A 14,852-nucleotide genomic window follows, 5' to 3' on the forward strand; every position below is an offset into this window, starting at 1 on the left:
GCCCGCCAGCCAGCACACCAGCCCACCAGCCAGCCCGCCAGCCCGCCAGCCCGCCAGCCCGCCAGCCCGCCAGCCAGCCTGCCAGCCTGCCAGCCTGCCAGCCTGCCAGCCCTCCAGCCAGTGAGTTGACGGTGTCCAGGATTGTAGCTGACAGCTGCACCGATCTTCTCTAGCAAGTAAGATCATAGAACAGCCCTGAACCCACTGCTCAGGACCCAGAGAACCCAATGAGCCAGGAGCCAGCTGAAGCCAGGAGCCCAGGCAGAATGGAGCTGGAGAAATCAGTGCTGATCAAGGCCCAGGAGCTGCAGGCCGACCTAGACTGCATCCCACACCCCAAGAAGTTCTTGAGGCTGTTCGCGAAACTCCTGATGCTGCCCATCTCGCCAGACATCCTGAGGCAGACAAGTCTCTGCAGAAGCGTGAGGCGCCTACTAAGGTATGAACAGCTGGGATGTATAGCCAGAGATCTGACCACATACTGGCAGATAATCATGGAAAAGCAGAAAATCCAAGAATCTGAAGCCAGGGCATCAGCCAGGAGCCAGGCCCCAAAGGGCCCCCAGGAGGCAGATCACAACCAGGACCCTCAAGGACACCGAGAAGCACCAGAGGGCCAAGCCTCCACCAACCCAGAGCTTAGCCTTCCTCTGCACAGACACAAGAGGCACAGGGGCTGCTCCAAGCACCGGAGCCCCCAGACTCTCTCCTCTGAACAAAGTCATGAGGCCTTAGCCCACAGCCAGGGCCAGCCCTGCACCATGACTGCCTGCCTAAAGGCCTGTAAGCCTCAGCATGAACAGTCTGCACAGGACTCCCAAGCAAAGCCCCAGTCTAGACCAGACCCCTGGCAGACCTCTCAGGAGACCCCAAGCCTCAGCCAACAGCCAACTGAGGAGGAGGCATGGGAGCTACCAGCCATGTCCTTTGAAGCTTACCTCCAATATGACCAGCCCAGCAAGAAGACAAAGAAGTACACAAAGAAAAAGGAGGACAAAAAGAAGAAAGAGGAGATGAAGAAGGAGAAAAAGAATGACAAGGAGGAAGCAAGGAGGACTCCTGCTACCTGCAGCCAGGAGTCCCAGCTCCCGGACTTGGGGACCCAGGATGATCACCTTTCAGATTCTGTTGGGCCAGGCCACCACTACGATCTCCACCTGTGGGAATGTTCTTCTCAGCTGGAGCAAGACTCTGAGTGCCCTTTCTCTAGAAGGTATTCTAAGACACCTGTCTTTGCGGGATCCCTGCAGAACTCTCTCCCTAGAGGTAAGAACAGGCACCAGCAGGGCGTGTGGGGTCAGCACAAGGAAAAGGCCCTCTCCCAGCCTTCAAGAATGCCCCAGCCCCTCCTGAAACCCAGTGAGGACATGTGCCCTCCTCTTCAGTCTGAGCAACTGCAGAAAACCCACCAGAGACTCAAGGGAGAGACAAAAACAGATGGGAACCAAGAGTGCACTCGTCTCCTGAAACAAAAAAGCCAGCCACAGCACACACCCCAGAAGACAAGGTCCCTGCCGCTTCAGGAGGCCCAAGGCAGAAGGTCAGGAGGACAAGCAGCCAGAGACCCAGGCCCAAGGCTGGGTCTCCACACTCAGCCCCAAGGCTCAGCCACTGACCGTTCCCGTCCTGGAGCTCAGAGGCCTCCTCAGACCCTGAACAAGCCCCGGGAGCAGAGAGGTGCATCCAGCTCAGAGCAAGGCATCAGCCCATCAGCCCCAGAGGACCTGAGGAGCAGCCAGGCAGCCTGGGACATCCACCCTGGTCTCCCAGAAGAACCCACGTGTGAGAGGCCACTCTCCAACCTCCTGAGCAGCACCAAGATCTTCAACACCAACCAGAAACCAGCCAAGAAAACTGGCCCATTGATGGCCAAGTCCAGGAAAGATTTCCAGAAAATGCTGCAGAGATGAACCAGGGAGTTCCTGCCTTTGTCAGCGCCACAGGGCACCATGAAGACCCAGACCCAGGGCAGTCAGGAAGGCCAACCCACCCGGGGCTCCAGGCTCTCAGCCATCATTGGCCGTGAGTGAGAAATTGTGGCATGCTGGGAATTTGTTAGTTGCTATGTTTGTAAGCAAAGAGGAAAAGTGGGCCGTGTGTGTGATTAGCAGATTAGTTAAGCTATGTATTGAACAACAGATTGTACAACAGATCTCTATGTAGTAGACTTTTGGAATAACATAAAATGTTTAAATAAAGGTAAATAGCCAATACAAATCCTTTCACCATAATCAAGTTGACTTAGAATTCTGTAATAATGGATCCAGGCAGTGGTGCACCTGGTGGAGTGCACAGGTCATAATGTGCAAGGACCTGAGTTCAACTCCCAGTCCCCACCTGCAGGAGCAGAGCTTCACAAGTGGTGAAGTACTGCTATGGCTACTTCTGTATCTATCTCATTCTTCCCTTTCAGTTCCTCTCAGTTTCTAGACAATAGATAATTTAAAAGTTTGTAAAGAAAGAATTTGAAAGTAAAATAAATATTTTCAAAATCTATGTTGGGTTGTAAAATTCAATTTTTTTCTAATGCTATATTGAAATTGCACAGGAGTTTTTGTTTGTTTGTTTTTTTGTATCAGAGACAGATTCTTTCTCCAACTACTTACTATAAAAGGTGAATTCATTCCCCTCCTCTCCCCTCTCATATGCCTTGAGAGCCTTGGTGAAAACAAGCTCAGTTGTCCTGTGTGACTTGTCAGACACAATAGATAAAGGAAAAAGAAAAAAAAACATAATGATTTGTGCCATTTGCGAACAGAAGTAGTTGACTTTCTCCTCCTAAAAGAAATAAGAAAATAGTTTTTTTTTAAATCTCTTAATATGGAATGGAGATATATCTTCCTAAGGACTCTCTAAATCATCAATGTCTGGCTTTTGTAGAGTAGAGGTATCTTGAAATTCCTGGGCCTCAGTCCTCCTTGAAATAAAAATATCTAAGACGATAATACTCTGATATCTGCAGCTAACCTAGGTGTCTGGGGAAAAGTATAATCATTTATCTTTGAAAAGCTAAGAAAAGCTGTATTATTCTCTAAATCAGACCATTTGGGTAGATAAGTAACTTCAGATTTAATCCCCACAGTATGTAAGGAGTCTCAGAATGCTAGAGCTTTATGCTGGAATACAGAAAAATTCAAGAGAGACATAGCTTCCCTGTGTTACAGAAATTAAAAAAAAAAAGCATTTACAATATCCTATGGGTAGAAAAGAAATAGAAAGTATAAAATATTTAATTGAATAAAAAAAGGAAAACTACACCATATGTTTTTAAGAAAAGCAGAAAGAGAGAGATGGAAAAGAACAAAGACCTCAATCAAAAAGCTTTAAATTCAGAGGCTATACAAATAAGAGCAAATTAAACTCAATCAAAGAGGATTAATGGAAATGATGAAGTCACTATGTAAGTGAATAAAATACAAAAGAGACAAAAATCAATGAAATACAAATTGCTTTTGTTGATGCAAAATATTCTTCTCCTTCCATCTTGGTCCTCAATTTCTCTCTGTCTTATCATGTAAAAAACTAAACAACAAAAAAATGGCTACTGTGAACAGTAACTTTGTCATGGAGGCACTGAGCTCCAGTGATATGTATATATATTTAAATATATATGTAAATAAACAAGCAAACACTGGGAACAGTTCAAATATCGACCAACTCAGAAATAGGATATGGCAGTATATGTACAGACTTAGATACTGTCCAGAATATAAAATAATGAAAAACTGATAGACACCAAGCATAAAATCTTAAAGCGAAGTAATACAGGTTGCAAGAATATGAAGACCAGCAGCAGTAAGTGTAAAACCATATGATTCTCCTTCTGTAAAAATGTAGAAAATGTGGTCTGTAATCATTTATAATGACAGGAAGTAAATCTCTGGCTGTCTAAGAAAATGTTAGACCATTAAGGCAGAATGAGAGGGATAAAAAAGGTCAGGGGCCAGAAGAAGTTCACTGAAGAGTGTGGGAAGCCATTCATGAAGTCTATGTGTGTGTGTATGTGTGTGTGTGTGTGTCTGCAAAATCCCAAATTTTTGGGTAACAACATTTGTCAACCATCCACAAGTGTCTGCACTGCTTGGGGAGGAGGATGAAGAGGCGCTGCATTATTTGACAAGAGTTGAAGTGACAGAATTTGAAGATATTAAATCAGGTTACAGAATAGATTTTTATTTTGATGAAAACCCTTACTTCGAAAATAAAGTTCTCTCCAAAGAATTTCATCTGAATGAGAGTGGTGATCCTTCTTCAAAGTCCACTGAAATCAAATGGAATTCTGGAAAGGTTCCTGATATGGATGATGAAGAAGGCGAAGGGGAAGAAGATGATGATGATGATGAAGAGGAAGAAGGATTAGAAGATATTGATGAAGAAGGAGATGAGGATGAAGGTGAAGAAGATGAAGATGATGATGAGGGGGAGGAAGGAGAGGAAGATGAAGGAGAAGATGACTAATGGAACACTGATGGATTCCAGCCTTTTTTAATTTTCTCTAGTCCCTGGGAGCAAGTTGCAGTCTTTTTTTTTTTTTTCTTTTTCTTTTTTTTCCCCCCTCCCCTTGTGCTCAGTCACCCTGTTTTTGAGGTCTCTTCTCGCCATTATACCATGGTTATCAACTTATTTTGGGGGAAAATGCCTTGAGCAGAATACAGTTGAAAAGAATCTCTATCATTTTCTGTTCCAAATTAATTTTTATCCCTTCCTGTCTCAACAAAAACTTATGGAATCAATACCACCATGCTCTGTGGGAAAAAAGAAAACCTTCTGCTCCCTTAGCTCTGCTGGAAGCTGGAGGGTGCTAGGCCCCTGTGTAGTAGTGCATAGAATTCTAGCTTTTCTCCTCCTTTCTCTGTATATTGGGCTCAGAGATTACACTGTGTCTCTATGTGAATATGGACAGTTAGCATTTACCAACATGTATCTGTCTACTTTCTCTTGTTTAAAAAAATCAAAAAAAAAATCTTTAAAAAATGGGGTTATAGAAGGTCAGCAAAGGGTGGGTTTGAGATGTTGGGTGGGTTAAGTGGGCATTTTGACAACATGGCTTCTCCTTTGGCATGTTTAATTGTGATGTTTAATGGACATCCTTGCAGTTTTAAGACTACACTTTTAAAAAATTATCTCCTAATGGTGACTTGAGCCCAGCCACTCGATGGGAGAATCAGCAGAACCTGTAGGATCTTATTTGGAATTGTGATTTTGTTCCTGTTTATTTTTAAATTTTCTTTTTTGTTTTCACTGGAAAGGAAAGATGATGCTCAGTTTTAAACGTTAAAAGTGTACAAGTTGCTTTGTTACAATAAAACTAAATGTGTACACACACAAAAAAATAATAAAATATATTTAAATCATGAAAATCACCCATTTTCTGGTACACTTTATGTCAGCTGGGAATATCCACTAACAACAAATTAGTGACATAAGGAAGGAATATATGGCATCTTATCTTTTGTGATCATTAAGGGTCTTTTAAAGGTTGTTATATTGCACTAACTCTGTGCAAATAAATTCTCCCTCTCTGAAATATCAAAGGGATTACTCCTATTTTCAAGGATCACACTTACTGAGTATAAGTTAGCTGGTTTGCTTTGTTCTGGACATAGGGGTGCAAACGAGAAAAGCAGATACATCCCCTTTCTATAGAACAGTACCAGGACTAATCACCCTGACCAATGGCTTAACACATGTATACACACACTCTTACAGTATTGTGCTGCTTTGCACTATTATATATAGTGTGCATATGCATGCATGTATACCTGTGTATGAAGATACTTTATAAATATATGTGTGTTTACCAGTATATATGCATGCATTTATAGAGAGCTAAATGTTCATATATGTCCTGATTATTATACTGTATTTTTAATTTTTTTTACTTATATAAAGGAAACATTGACTAAACCATAGGATAAGAGGGGTACAAGTCCACACAATTCCCACCATATCCCATCCTGGCAGCTTTCCTATTCTTTAACCTCTGGGAGCATGGACCCAGGGTCATTATGGGATACAGAAGGTGGAAGGTCTGGCTTCTGTAATTGCTTCCCCGCTGAACATGGGTGTTGACTGGTCAATCCATATTCCCAGCCTGTCTTATTTAAGATGCCTAAAGGTCAAAATTGTTCATTTAAGTTTCTTCTTCCCTGATATTTTCAGATCTCAAAACTACTAATTCTTACCTGGGTGAAGAGGTTTCATTTATTGCTCAAGGCAAACACATAATATATAATTGTGATTATATATTATAATTATAGATTCAAATTTTTGGAGGTAACCCTGTTACAACAGTGTTAGCTTACAGTTCAGTTGGCAGTGACTGGAGAGCTAAGAACGTCTAAGAAGAGGCTCAGGGAACTGCCTGGTCAGTAGAGAACTTCTGGTGTAGAGTATCCCCTTATGCGTCTGTTCACACAGGGTGTGTGTGTGTGTGTGTGTGTGTGTGTGTGTGTGTGTGTATTATTCAAAGTTAAGTTCCCAGTATCTGGACAGTGCAGGGTCCAGGAGGCAACATAAATTGATTTAATTTGGTGCCTATGCCACTACTATAAATCAAGGGTACACTATAAGAATTACCTATTAGGGGAGTTGGGCGCTAGCGCAGTGAGTGAAGCGCAGGTGGCACAAAGCGCAGGACTGGGTAAGGATCCGGTTCAAGCCCCCGGTTCCCCACCTGTAGGGGAGTCACTTCACAGGCAGTAAAGCAGGACTGCAGGTGTCTGTCTTTCCCTCCCCCTCTGTCTTCCCCTCCATTTCTCTCTATCCTATCTAACAATGACGACATCAACAACAACAACAATAAGAACTACAACAATAAAAAATACAAGGGCAACAAAAGGGAAAATAAATAAATAAAAACACACTGAACTTTAAGGAGCTCTTTAAAAAAAAAAAGAATTACCTGTTAATTTTGATTTGGTGTGTGTGTGTGTGTGTGGTGGTGGTGGTGGTGGGGTTCTCAGGACAGCCAACTTTTGACCAGTCTTGCCTTGTGTGTGTCTGTTTATGAGTATCAGTGTCTTTTGCAAGCCAGCAGTCAGTTTAGAATGATAATGTGATCTAATGAGTCACATTTTTGGTTGATGACATTGTTTAGTCAGAGAAGTTCATTAAAAATTAATACAAAAAGCCACTATTTCATAGAAATAGATAAGTATGTATACCTTATTTTCCCACTTTTAAATGTCTAGTGACATGGCTTTAGTGCATAAGGCTGTTTGTCTTGAGGGCAGAATTTCTGACATTTTCATCATGTCTGTTAGCACCACAACCCTCTACTTCTGAAGTACCTGTAACCCTCTTTCAATGTCTATGGGTCCCCCTCCACCCTTAACATTCTCTTTCCCCAATGATGTGATTTTAAAATTCATATCATGATACTGTCTTTTTTTCTTTTTTTTCCTCTAGGTTTATTGCTGGGCTCTGTGCCTGCACCATGAATCCACTGCTCCTGGAGGCCATTTTTTCCCCCTTTTGTTGCCCTTGTTGTTGCTGCCTCATTGTGGTTATTATTATTGCCATTGTTGATGTTGTTCGTTGTTGGATAGGACAGAGAGAAATGGAGAGAGGAGGGGAAGACAGAGAGGGGGAGAGAAAGATAGACACCTGCAGACCTGCTTCACTACCTGTGAAGCGACTCCCCTGCAGGTGGGGAGCCCGGAGCTCGAACCGGGATCCTTACGCAGGTCCTTGTGCTTTGCGCCACATGCACTTAACCCACTGCGCCCCTGCCCGACCCCCACTGTCTTTCTATAATAGGAGAGTAGACTATAGAAGATCCTGGCATATCACCATGGTTAAATATGTACGGGCTGGTCTTTCCCCTTTTGAGACCACATGGTGGCACTGCGTAGGCTGGATAAAGGATGGTATAGCTTATGGTGGAGACACCATTGGTGGTACAATGGGGACACTGTTTTATTATCTCCAATAGCTTTTTTCTGGTGGAGCTAAAGAAGCTTAGCTAAAGGATAGCAAGGGCTTTGCCCCAGTCAATGAACTATATCTATCATCTACTCAGGTAAGTTAAAATATTAAGATATATAAGGCTTAGCACCTTCATTGATTTTCTTTTAACTTGGACTTTTTTTTAACTTTTTTTTTTAATATTTATTTTATTTATTTATTCCCTTTGTTGCCCTTGTTGTTTTATTGTTGTAGTTATTATTGTTGTCATTGTTGGATAGGACAGAGAGTAATGGAGAGAGGAGGGGAAGACAGAGAGGAGGAGAGAGAGACAGACACCTGCAGACCTGCTTCACCGCCTGTGAAGTGACTCCCCTGCAGGTGGGGAGCCGGGCTCAAACCCGGATCCTTATGCCGGTCCTTGTGGTTTGCGCCACCTGCGCTTAACCCGCTGTGCTACAGCCCGACTCCCTTAACTTGGACTTTTGCAGTCAGAGTCTAGTTTGGCTCAATTCAACTCTCCTGAATTTTTAAATTTGTTCCATGTATTTTAGTGCTCAGTAGAAGAACTTAATCATTCCCTGTTTAACTGTTCAGTGTCAGTGAAAAACTCCAATTTAGAAGATCATTCAAGTTCCTATTTAGGAGTACTCAAAATGTTTTAGAAGGGACACTGTTAATATTTTATTTTTTCAATATTTATGGAGTATATGTTTGTGGCATAATGCAAAGTCCTAGGGATATCAAGTTAAAACCAACTATGCCCCCATTATTCTTGGAGTCTGCAGTATAGTTAGAAAGGATGATTATCAGAATGGATGAATCGTAAATATGTCTGATGCAGTCTTAAGATCTGCATTACTAATCTATTGGTAAGTAATCATACTCATTACTGGGGGGGGGGAGCACGTGGTGGGGCACTTGGTTAAGCACACACATCACTATGCGCAAGGACCGGAGTTCGAGCCCCTGGTTCTCACCTGCAGGGGGAAAGCTTCAGGAGTGGTGAAGCAGGGCTGCAGATATCTGTCTCACCCATTTCTGTCTCCCCCTCCATTCTCATTTTCTCTCTCTAATCATATTTTAAAAAATAATAATGTGCATTACTAATGAGAAAGGCATGTTTAGAAGGCTAAACAACTTGGCCAGGATCATGAAATCTGAACGTGGTAGAACCAAGATTAAACCAAATTATAATCTCACCAAAGTAGAAATTGAGACAAAAGGAGTAGTTAGTATACAGTAAAGGAACCTCACATATGTGAAGACTCTCCTGAGTCTCCAAGCTTTAACATTTAGCAAGCCATAACTGTATCTTATGTGACTCACTGCCTCAATCGCCCAATACCTTCTCTGAGAACGGCATAAATAGAGTGGATTAAACCCAAACTGTACATTCTGAGAAATAAATAAATCAATCCCATGTAAGGAAGAAATAGAACAAGCCTGACAGGGTATGAAAAAGTACCAGCAGTACATGTTTCCTTTCATACTTTTCATAAGGAATGAAGAGGTACAGGCTTTGGCACAGTGGGTTAAGCGCACATGGCACAAGTGCAGGGACCTGCCTTAAGAATCCTCATTCGAGCCCCCGGCTCCCCACCTGCACTTGTGAGTGGCTGCACAGGAGGTGAAGCAGGTCTGCAGGTGTCTATATTTCCCTCCCTCTCTTTGTCTTCCTGTCCTCTCTCCATTTCTCTCTGTCCTACCCAATGACAACTGTCGGGCTGTGTCGTGGGGGAGAGAGAGAAGGGATCGGAGCGGAGAGGGAACACAAATCTTTATTCATAGGGGCACCTCAGCGTTGGATGAGAGCTCAGTGGTTAGGGCCATGTGGAGCTAGCAAAATGGCCGACTCCCACTACTGGCAGCAGTCCTTCTCTGCGTCTGGTTGCCAAGGTGAAAAGGGGCAAAGAGAGAGAGAGAGGGGCAGAAGCAGAAGGGAGAAATTCCAGAAGTGACAAGTCGGGACAGGATTGGCTAGGAAACAAGGCACTCCAGGAATAGGGTTTCTCACAGGAATTGACAATACCCTGAGGGGACAACATGATGGATGTGACCGCATCTGCACAATTTCCCAGCAACAACAACAGCAATAACAGCAACAAAATGGAAAAAAAAAATGGTGACCAGGAGCAGTGGCTTCATAGTGTAGACACTGAACCCAGCGATAACCCTGGAGGCAAATATACATATGATATAGAGCAGAGAGAAAAGCAGAACACTGATCTCCTCTGTCATATGGTGTGCCAACGATCGAACCCAAGGTTTAATGCATCAAGCCCTGTAGTCACTGGGCATTTTGAACCTCATACTTTGTTTTTAGACACCTAAATGTACTTCATTAAACGTATCTTGAGCAAAAAGTTCTTAATTGAAGCCAGGCTGTGAGAAAAGTTGGTAACTGATCGTAGCCAACAGAGAGAACAGCCATGCTGGGTTAGCTTCACCTTGCAAATAGAGTGACACAGGTGACAATTAGGGGGGAAAACACCTTTCTGACAGTGAGGGCAGTGCCAATAAACCCAGCAGGGTGATATAACATGAAAAGGATTAAAACAAGAGGAATTGAAAGAGAGAAAGGATGAAAGGAAGTAGACTGTAGCTTCAGAAGAGTTTGGAGGAAGAAGCAGCTTGCTTTATCTAACACTTACATTGATCCTTACTGATTGCTGTAAGTATTTAACATAATTCCACTCACAATACAAATTTAAAATATACAGAGATCTTACAATGGTGCCATTAAATATATCATCACGATGCTAGTTGTTAGACTAGGCTGTGTGGTGGTTTTATCATCAACACTTTCAGCCTCCCTGTAACACTTTTTTTTTTTTTTTAATAATTTTTGTTTTTTACCAGAACACTACTCAGCTCTGGTTTATGGCGGTGCGGGGGATTGAACCTGGGGGATTGACAAAGCCTCAGGCATTAGAATCTGTTTGCATAACCATTATGCTATCTACCCCAGACCTCTGTAACACATTAAAGGCATTCAAAATGCTGCACACAGGCTGAGTTTTTCTCTAGCACTTCCTTCAACCTCAGGACTCTAGGCAGCGCACTGGATTTTCACTGGTGTCATTGCTTTTCATTTGTGTCACTTTTAAAATGCAATTCATGTTTTCTCTAAGTGGTAATCCCATGTTTCTCTCTCTCTCTCTCTTTATTTTCTGTACTTCAACTTATTACTGTATACTATCTCCTGTAGCCCTAACAGATTTTGATGACAAATGCAGCCTGATGCAAATACAGAAGGAATAATAAAACTTTATATTTGCAGAGGTCTTGTCAGTTACCATCATTCTTGACACAGTGCCACAAAGAATTCGAGGTAGAAATTATGCTCCCTGCCTCATCAATGAAGTCAGAGATGGGGTGGGAAGTGATACATCCTATACAAAGGCAATATTAAACTTTGCTGCATTTTAAGCACAGAAAGCTAAGAGATTTATAAAATATTCAGACTAAGTTTTACCAAATGAAACACAGGCATGGAGCCTCCTTGGTCATTATTCCAAATGATATAATTTTTTTTTTTTTTTTTGCCTCCAGGGTTATGACTGTGACTCTGTGCCTGTACTACAAATCCTCTGCGCCTGGAGGCTACCTTTTATTTTTTTGTTGGATAGGACAGAGAGAAAGTGAGCAAGGAGGAAAAGATGGCGGGGGGGGGGGGAGATAGATACATGCAGACCTGCTTCACTGCTTGTGAATTGACAGGCCTGCAGGTGGGGAGCCAGGGGCTTGAACCAGGATGCTGGAGCTTCTTACTATGTGTGCTTAACTCCATGCGTCACCACTGGCCCCCCATTTTTTTTTTCTCCTTAGGTTGTGAACACAGAAAATACAAAGTGGGTTCTTTGGTGCAATGCACCACACCCAATCACATTCCAAACAAAGTACTTTAGGGGAAAAGAAGGGGATGGGATGGAGAAGGTAATGGGGTCGTGATACCCTTATGGTGCAAAAGGACCTAAGTTAGGGGTGAGAGTGCCCTGTGGACACCTATTAAGGGGAGATGAGAAATCGAATCCATGTGTCAACAACTATAAGTCATAAAAGTGCTCAGTTCATTTATAGTGTTTGAAAGCATTTTTTCCCCCCCGACAATGGTGTTTTTTAAGGCATAGAATGTGTAACCAAAGAAACTATGATCTCTTCTCTGTATGTCTTCACATACAGGTCATTTGGCAGATTTCTGAAGTCAGAAATGGTGTGTGTGTGTGTGTGTGTGTGTGTGTGTGTGTGTGTGTGTGTGTGTGTAGGAGAGGAACTGTGAATTAGCTCACTGAGTATGTTGCTTAGCCAAGTGCAGTCTACGTTCAAGTCCAGCCCCCACTGCATTAAAGGAAACTTTGTTGCTATATGTTCTTTCTCTCTCTATCTCTCTCTATCTCTCTGCTTCTCTGTCTCTGTCTTTATCTTACCAAAAAAAAAAAAAGACATAATTTCATCAGTGTAGGATAGTTTTTTCTTCCAGTATTCTCTTATCTAGTTATAATTTAAGTTTAATTAGGAGGAAATCTCCTGATAATTTCTGATTTATCAAAGTTCATGCGAAATCTAATCCCTATGCATTAGTAGTGTCAGTACTCCGGGACGTAGCCTGAACTAAATAAGTCATTTTAATATATCGAAGGAAATATGTCTCCTTTGAGAATTTAAAAAGGCCATAATAAAATTTGGGAAAATATAACAAATGAAAATCTCCCCGTGCTATTTTTATTTCACTTCTGTAAAACATCCTTTTGAGAAATAATATTATATACTCCAGTTATACCACAAGATTCTCAACACTCATTGCTGAATTAAATCAAAGCCAAATGACCATATGGTGAAATTATACACCATGGAACACGGCTTTTTAAAATTCTTACTTTGGCTTCAGCAGTCCCAAGTCAATCGGATGCATTAAGAATGTCTGACATATTAGCATATTTTATAATTGAGTTGAACAAATGATGCTACTACTAATTTATTTTGCAGATATTAACTTTCTTTTAAAGAAAGTATAATGAGTAGATGTCAGAAATATTTATGACAACACATTGTTATATCAGGTATGCCCTTGAAATTCCAAACTGCATTAATGTGAAGATTGCTGTGCTTTGAAGAAAGTTCTCTTTGTATCCAGGCAAATTACAGTTTGACTCATGCTGAGGAGCAGTTCAATATAAGTAAATAAAGAACAGAGCAGACTCAAAATAATTAACTAACGTTAGGCTAGTAAGAATGGTGCAGAGAATTTGGTGAATTGTGAAGCAGATGAACTTATGATGCTTTTCCATGAAATTGTCTTAATTTCCGTAATGCACTCAGTATCTGGGAAGTCCAGATATTATGCATAACTGACTATCACTTGGTTGTATGTTTTTTAATTGTGGGCTATCTTAATCTCATATCTGCTTTGTTTTATCTTAATAGGGAGAGAAGGTAGAGAGGCAGAGAGTGAAAGAAACCATAGCACTGAACCTTCCTACAATGTGGTGGAGGCCAAGCTTGAATCTGAGTCACAAACTTAGAAAAGCAGTGCACTATTCAACGAAGCTCTGTGCATATTCAAGTAAGCTATGTCATCAACCCAACACATCTTGTTTTTCCCCAAACTGTTTATTAAAAAAAAAAAATCAAGGGGGTCGGGCGGGAGCACAGCGGGTTAAGCTCATGCATGGTGCAAAGGATCCTGGTTCCAGCCCCAGGCTCTCCACCTGCAGGGCAATCACTTCACAGGTGGTGAAGCAGGTCTGCAGGTGTCTATCTTTCTCTCCCCCTCTTTGTCTTCCCCTCCTCTCTCCATTTCTCTCTGTCCTATTCAACAGCGAATGACATCAACAATAACAATAGTAACTGCAACAAGGGCAACAAAAGGGAAAATAAAATGGCCTCCAGGAGCGGTGGATTCATGGTGCAGGCACTGAGCCCCAACAATAACCCTGGAGGGAAAAAAAGAAAAAGAAAAAAATCAAGATACATCTATAAGTGCTTAAGGAAAGTCTTTTTATATTAGTTGCTTTTTGGGGTGGCATTGATATTATTACCAATTGCTTATCTAGCTATAACCATAAAGATATTGACATCATAGGGTGGGGTAGCTAGCATAATGTTTATGCAAAAGAGACTCTCAGCCTGAGGCTCCAAAGTTCCAGGTTCAACCCTTTATACCACCATAAACCAGAACTGAACAGTGTTCTGATAAAAGGGAAAAAAAAAAGTTGACATCATATACATACTATAGTAGTAAGTGATTATTTATTATAGGTATATCATAAGATTTACATATTATATATTGTGGACTTTTATTTATAATTATTTTGCTTGATTGTATTCAATTAAATGTGATACATTGTACAGAGGAATCATATTGAGATAACAAAACATATCTTTAAGTCTTGAGTGTTATTTATTTGAATTATATTTGGGTACAAGTTGTGTTTCTCAAAGACTAGAGAACTTAGACTCTTTTTTATACCTTCACAATCACAAATCATTTGAGATTCCTTGGAAAAGCATGTTGAAAGGATAATATGTAAAAAAAATGAAGATGTAATTATTTTTTTCACATTTGCATTGTGAACACAAAGGGGGGAAGTCAAGAGAGATGGCTGAAGTGAACAGGAAGGATGTCTTGCTTGTGAACATATATATCTCTATACATAAAATTATATTTTAAATCCTCTAGACTGCAGAAAATACTTCTCTCAGTACTTAAATGTTAGATTTCAAATTAATGAGATTTATTTTGTGAGTAAGTTTTTCTACAGCATATTTTAGGAAATGAACTGTCATTTAGAAAATTCTAATTTCTTTTTCTCTTTTTGTTTTGTGTATAACACCTAGAGAGAAGCTGAATACTTTAGAGCTTTCGTGCAGTAAAATACCCACACTATGTATCGTATTCCACATCAAGGACTGGGCTGTAATGAACTTCTTCCTTTCTCTAT

General features: G+C 41.3%; 2 protein-coding genes across 2 annotated transcripts; both read left to right on the forward strand.

The window, feature by feature from the left end:
* The first annotated feature begins 266 nt into the window (after positions 1 to 266).
* LOC132534784 (elongin-A3 member B-like) lies at positions 267 to 1,910 on the forward strand. Its single transcript, XM_060179219.1, has 2 exons — positions 267 to 957; positions 1,123 to 1,910. Exons 1-2 carry the CDS (start codon positions 267 to 269, stop codon positions 1,908 to 1,910), a joined length of 1,479 nt encoding a protein of 492 aa, XP_060035202.1.
* LOC103119130 (protein SET-like) lies at positions 1,907 to 5,341 on the forward strand. The gene is made up of 2 exons (XM_007529379.3): positions 1,907 to 2,022; positions 3,987 to 5,341. The coding sequence occupies exons 1-2, from the start codon at positions 1,907 to 1,909 to the stop codon at positions 4,456 to 4,458; spliced, it is 588 nt and encodes a 195-aa protein (XP_007529441.2). The 3' UTR covers positions 4,459 to 5,341.
* Positions 5,342 to 14,852: the final 9,511 nt, after the last annotated feature.

This window comes from Erinaceus europaeus, chromosome 19 (assembly GCF_950295315.1).
Source record: "Erinaceus europaeus chromosome 19, mEriEur2.1, whole genome shotgun sequence".
Lineage (NCBI taxonomy): Eukaryota > Metazoa > Chordata > Mammalia > Eulipotyphla > Erinaceidae > Erinaceus > Erinaceus europaeus.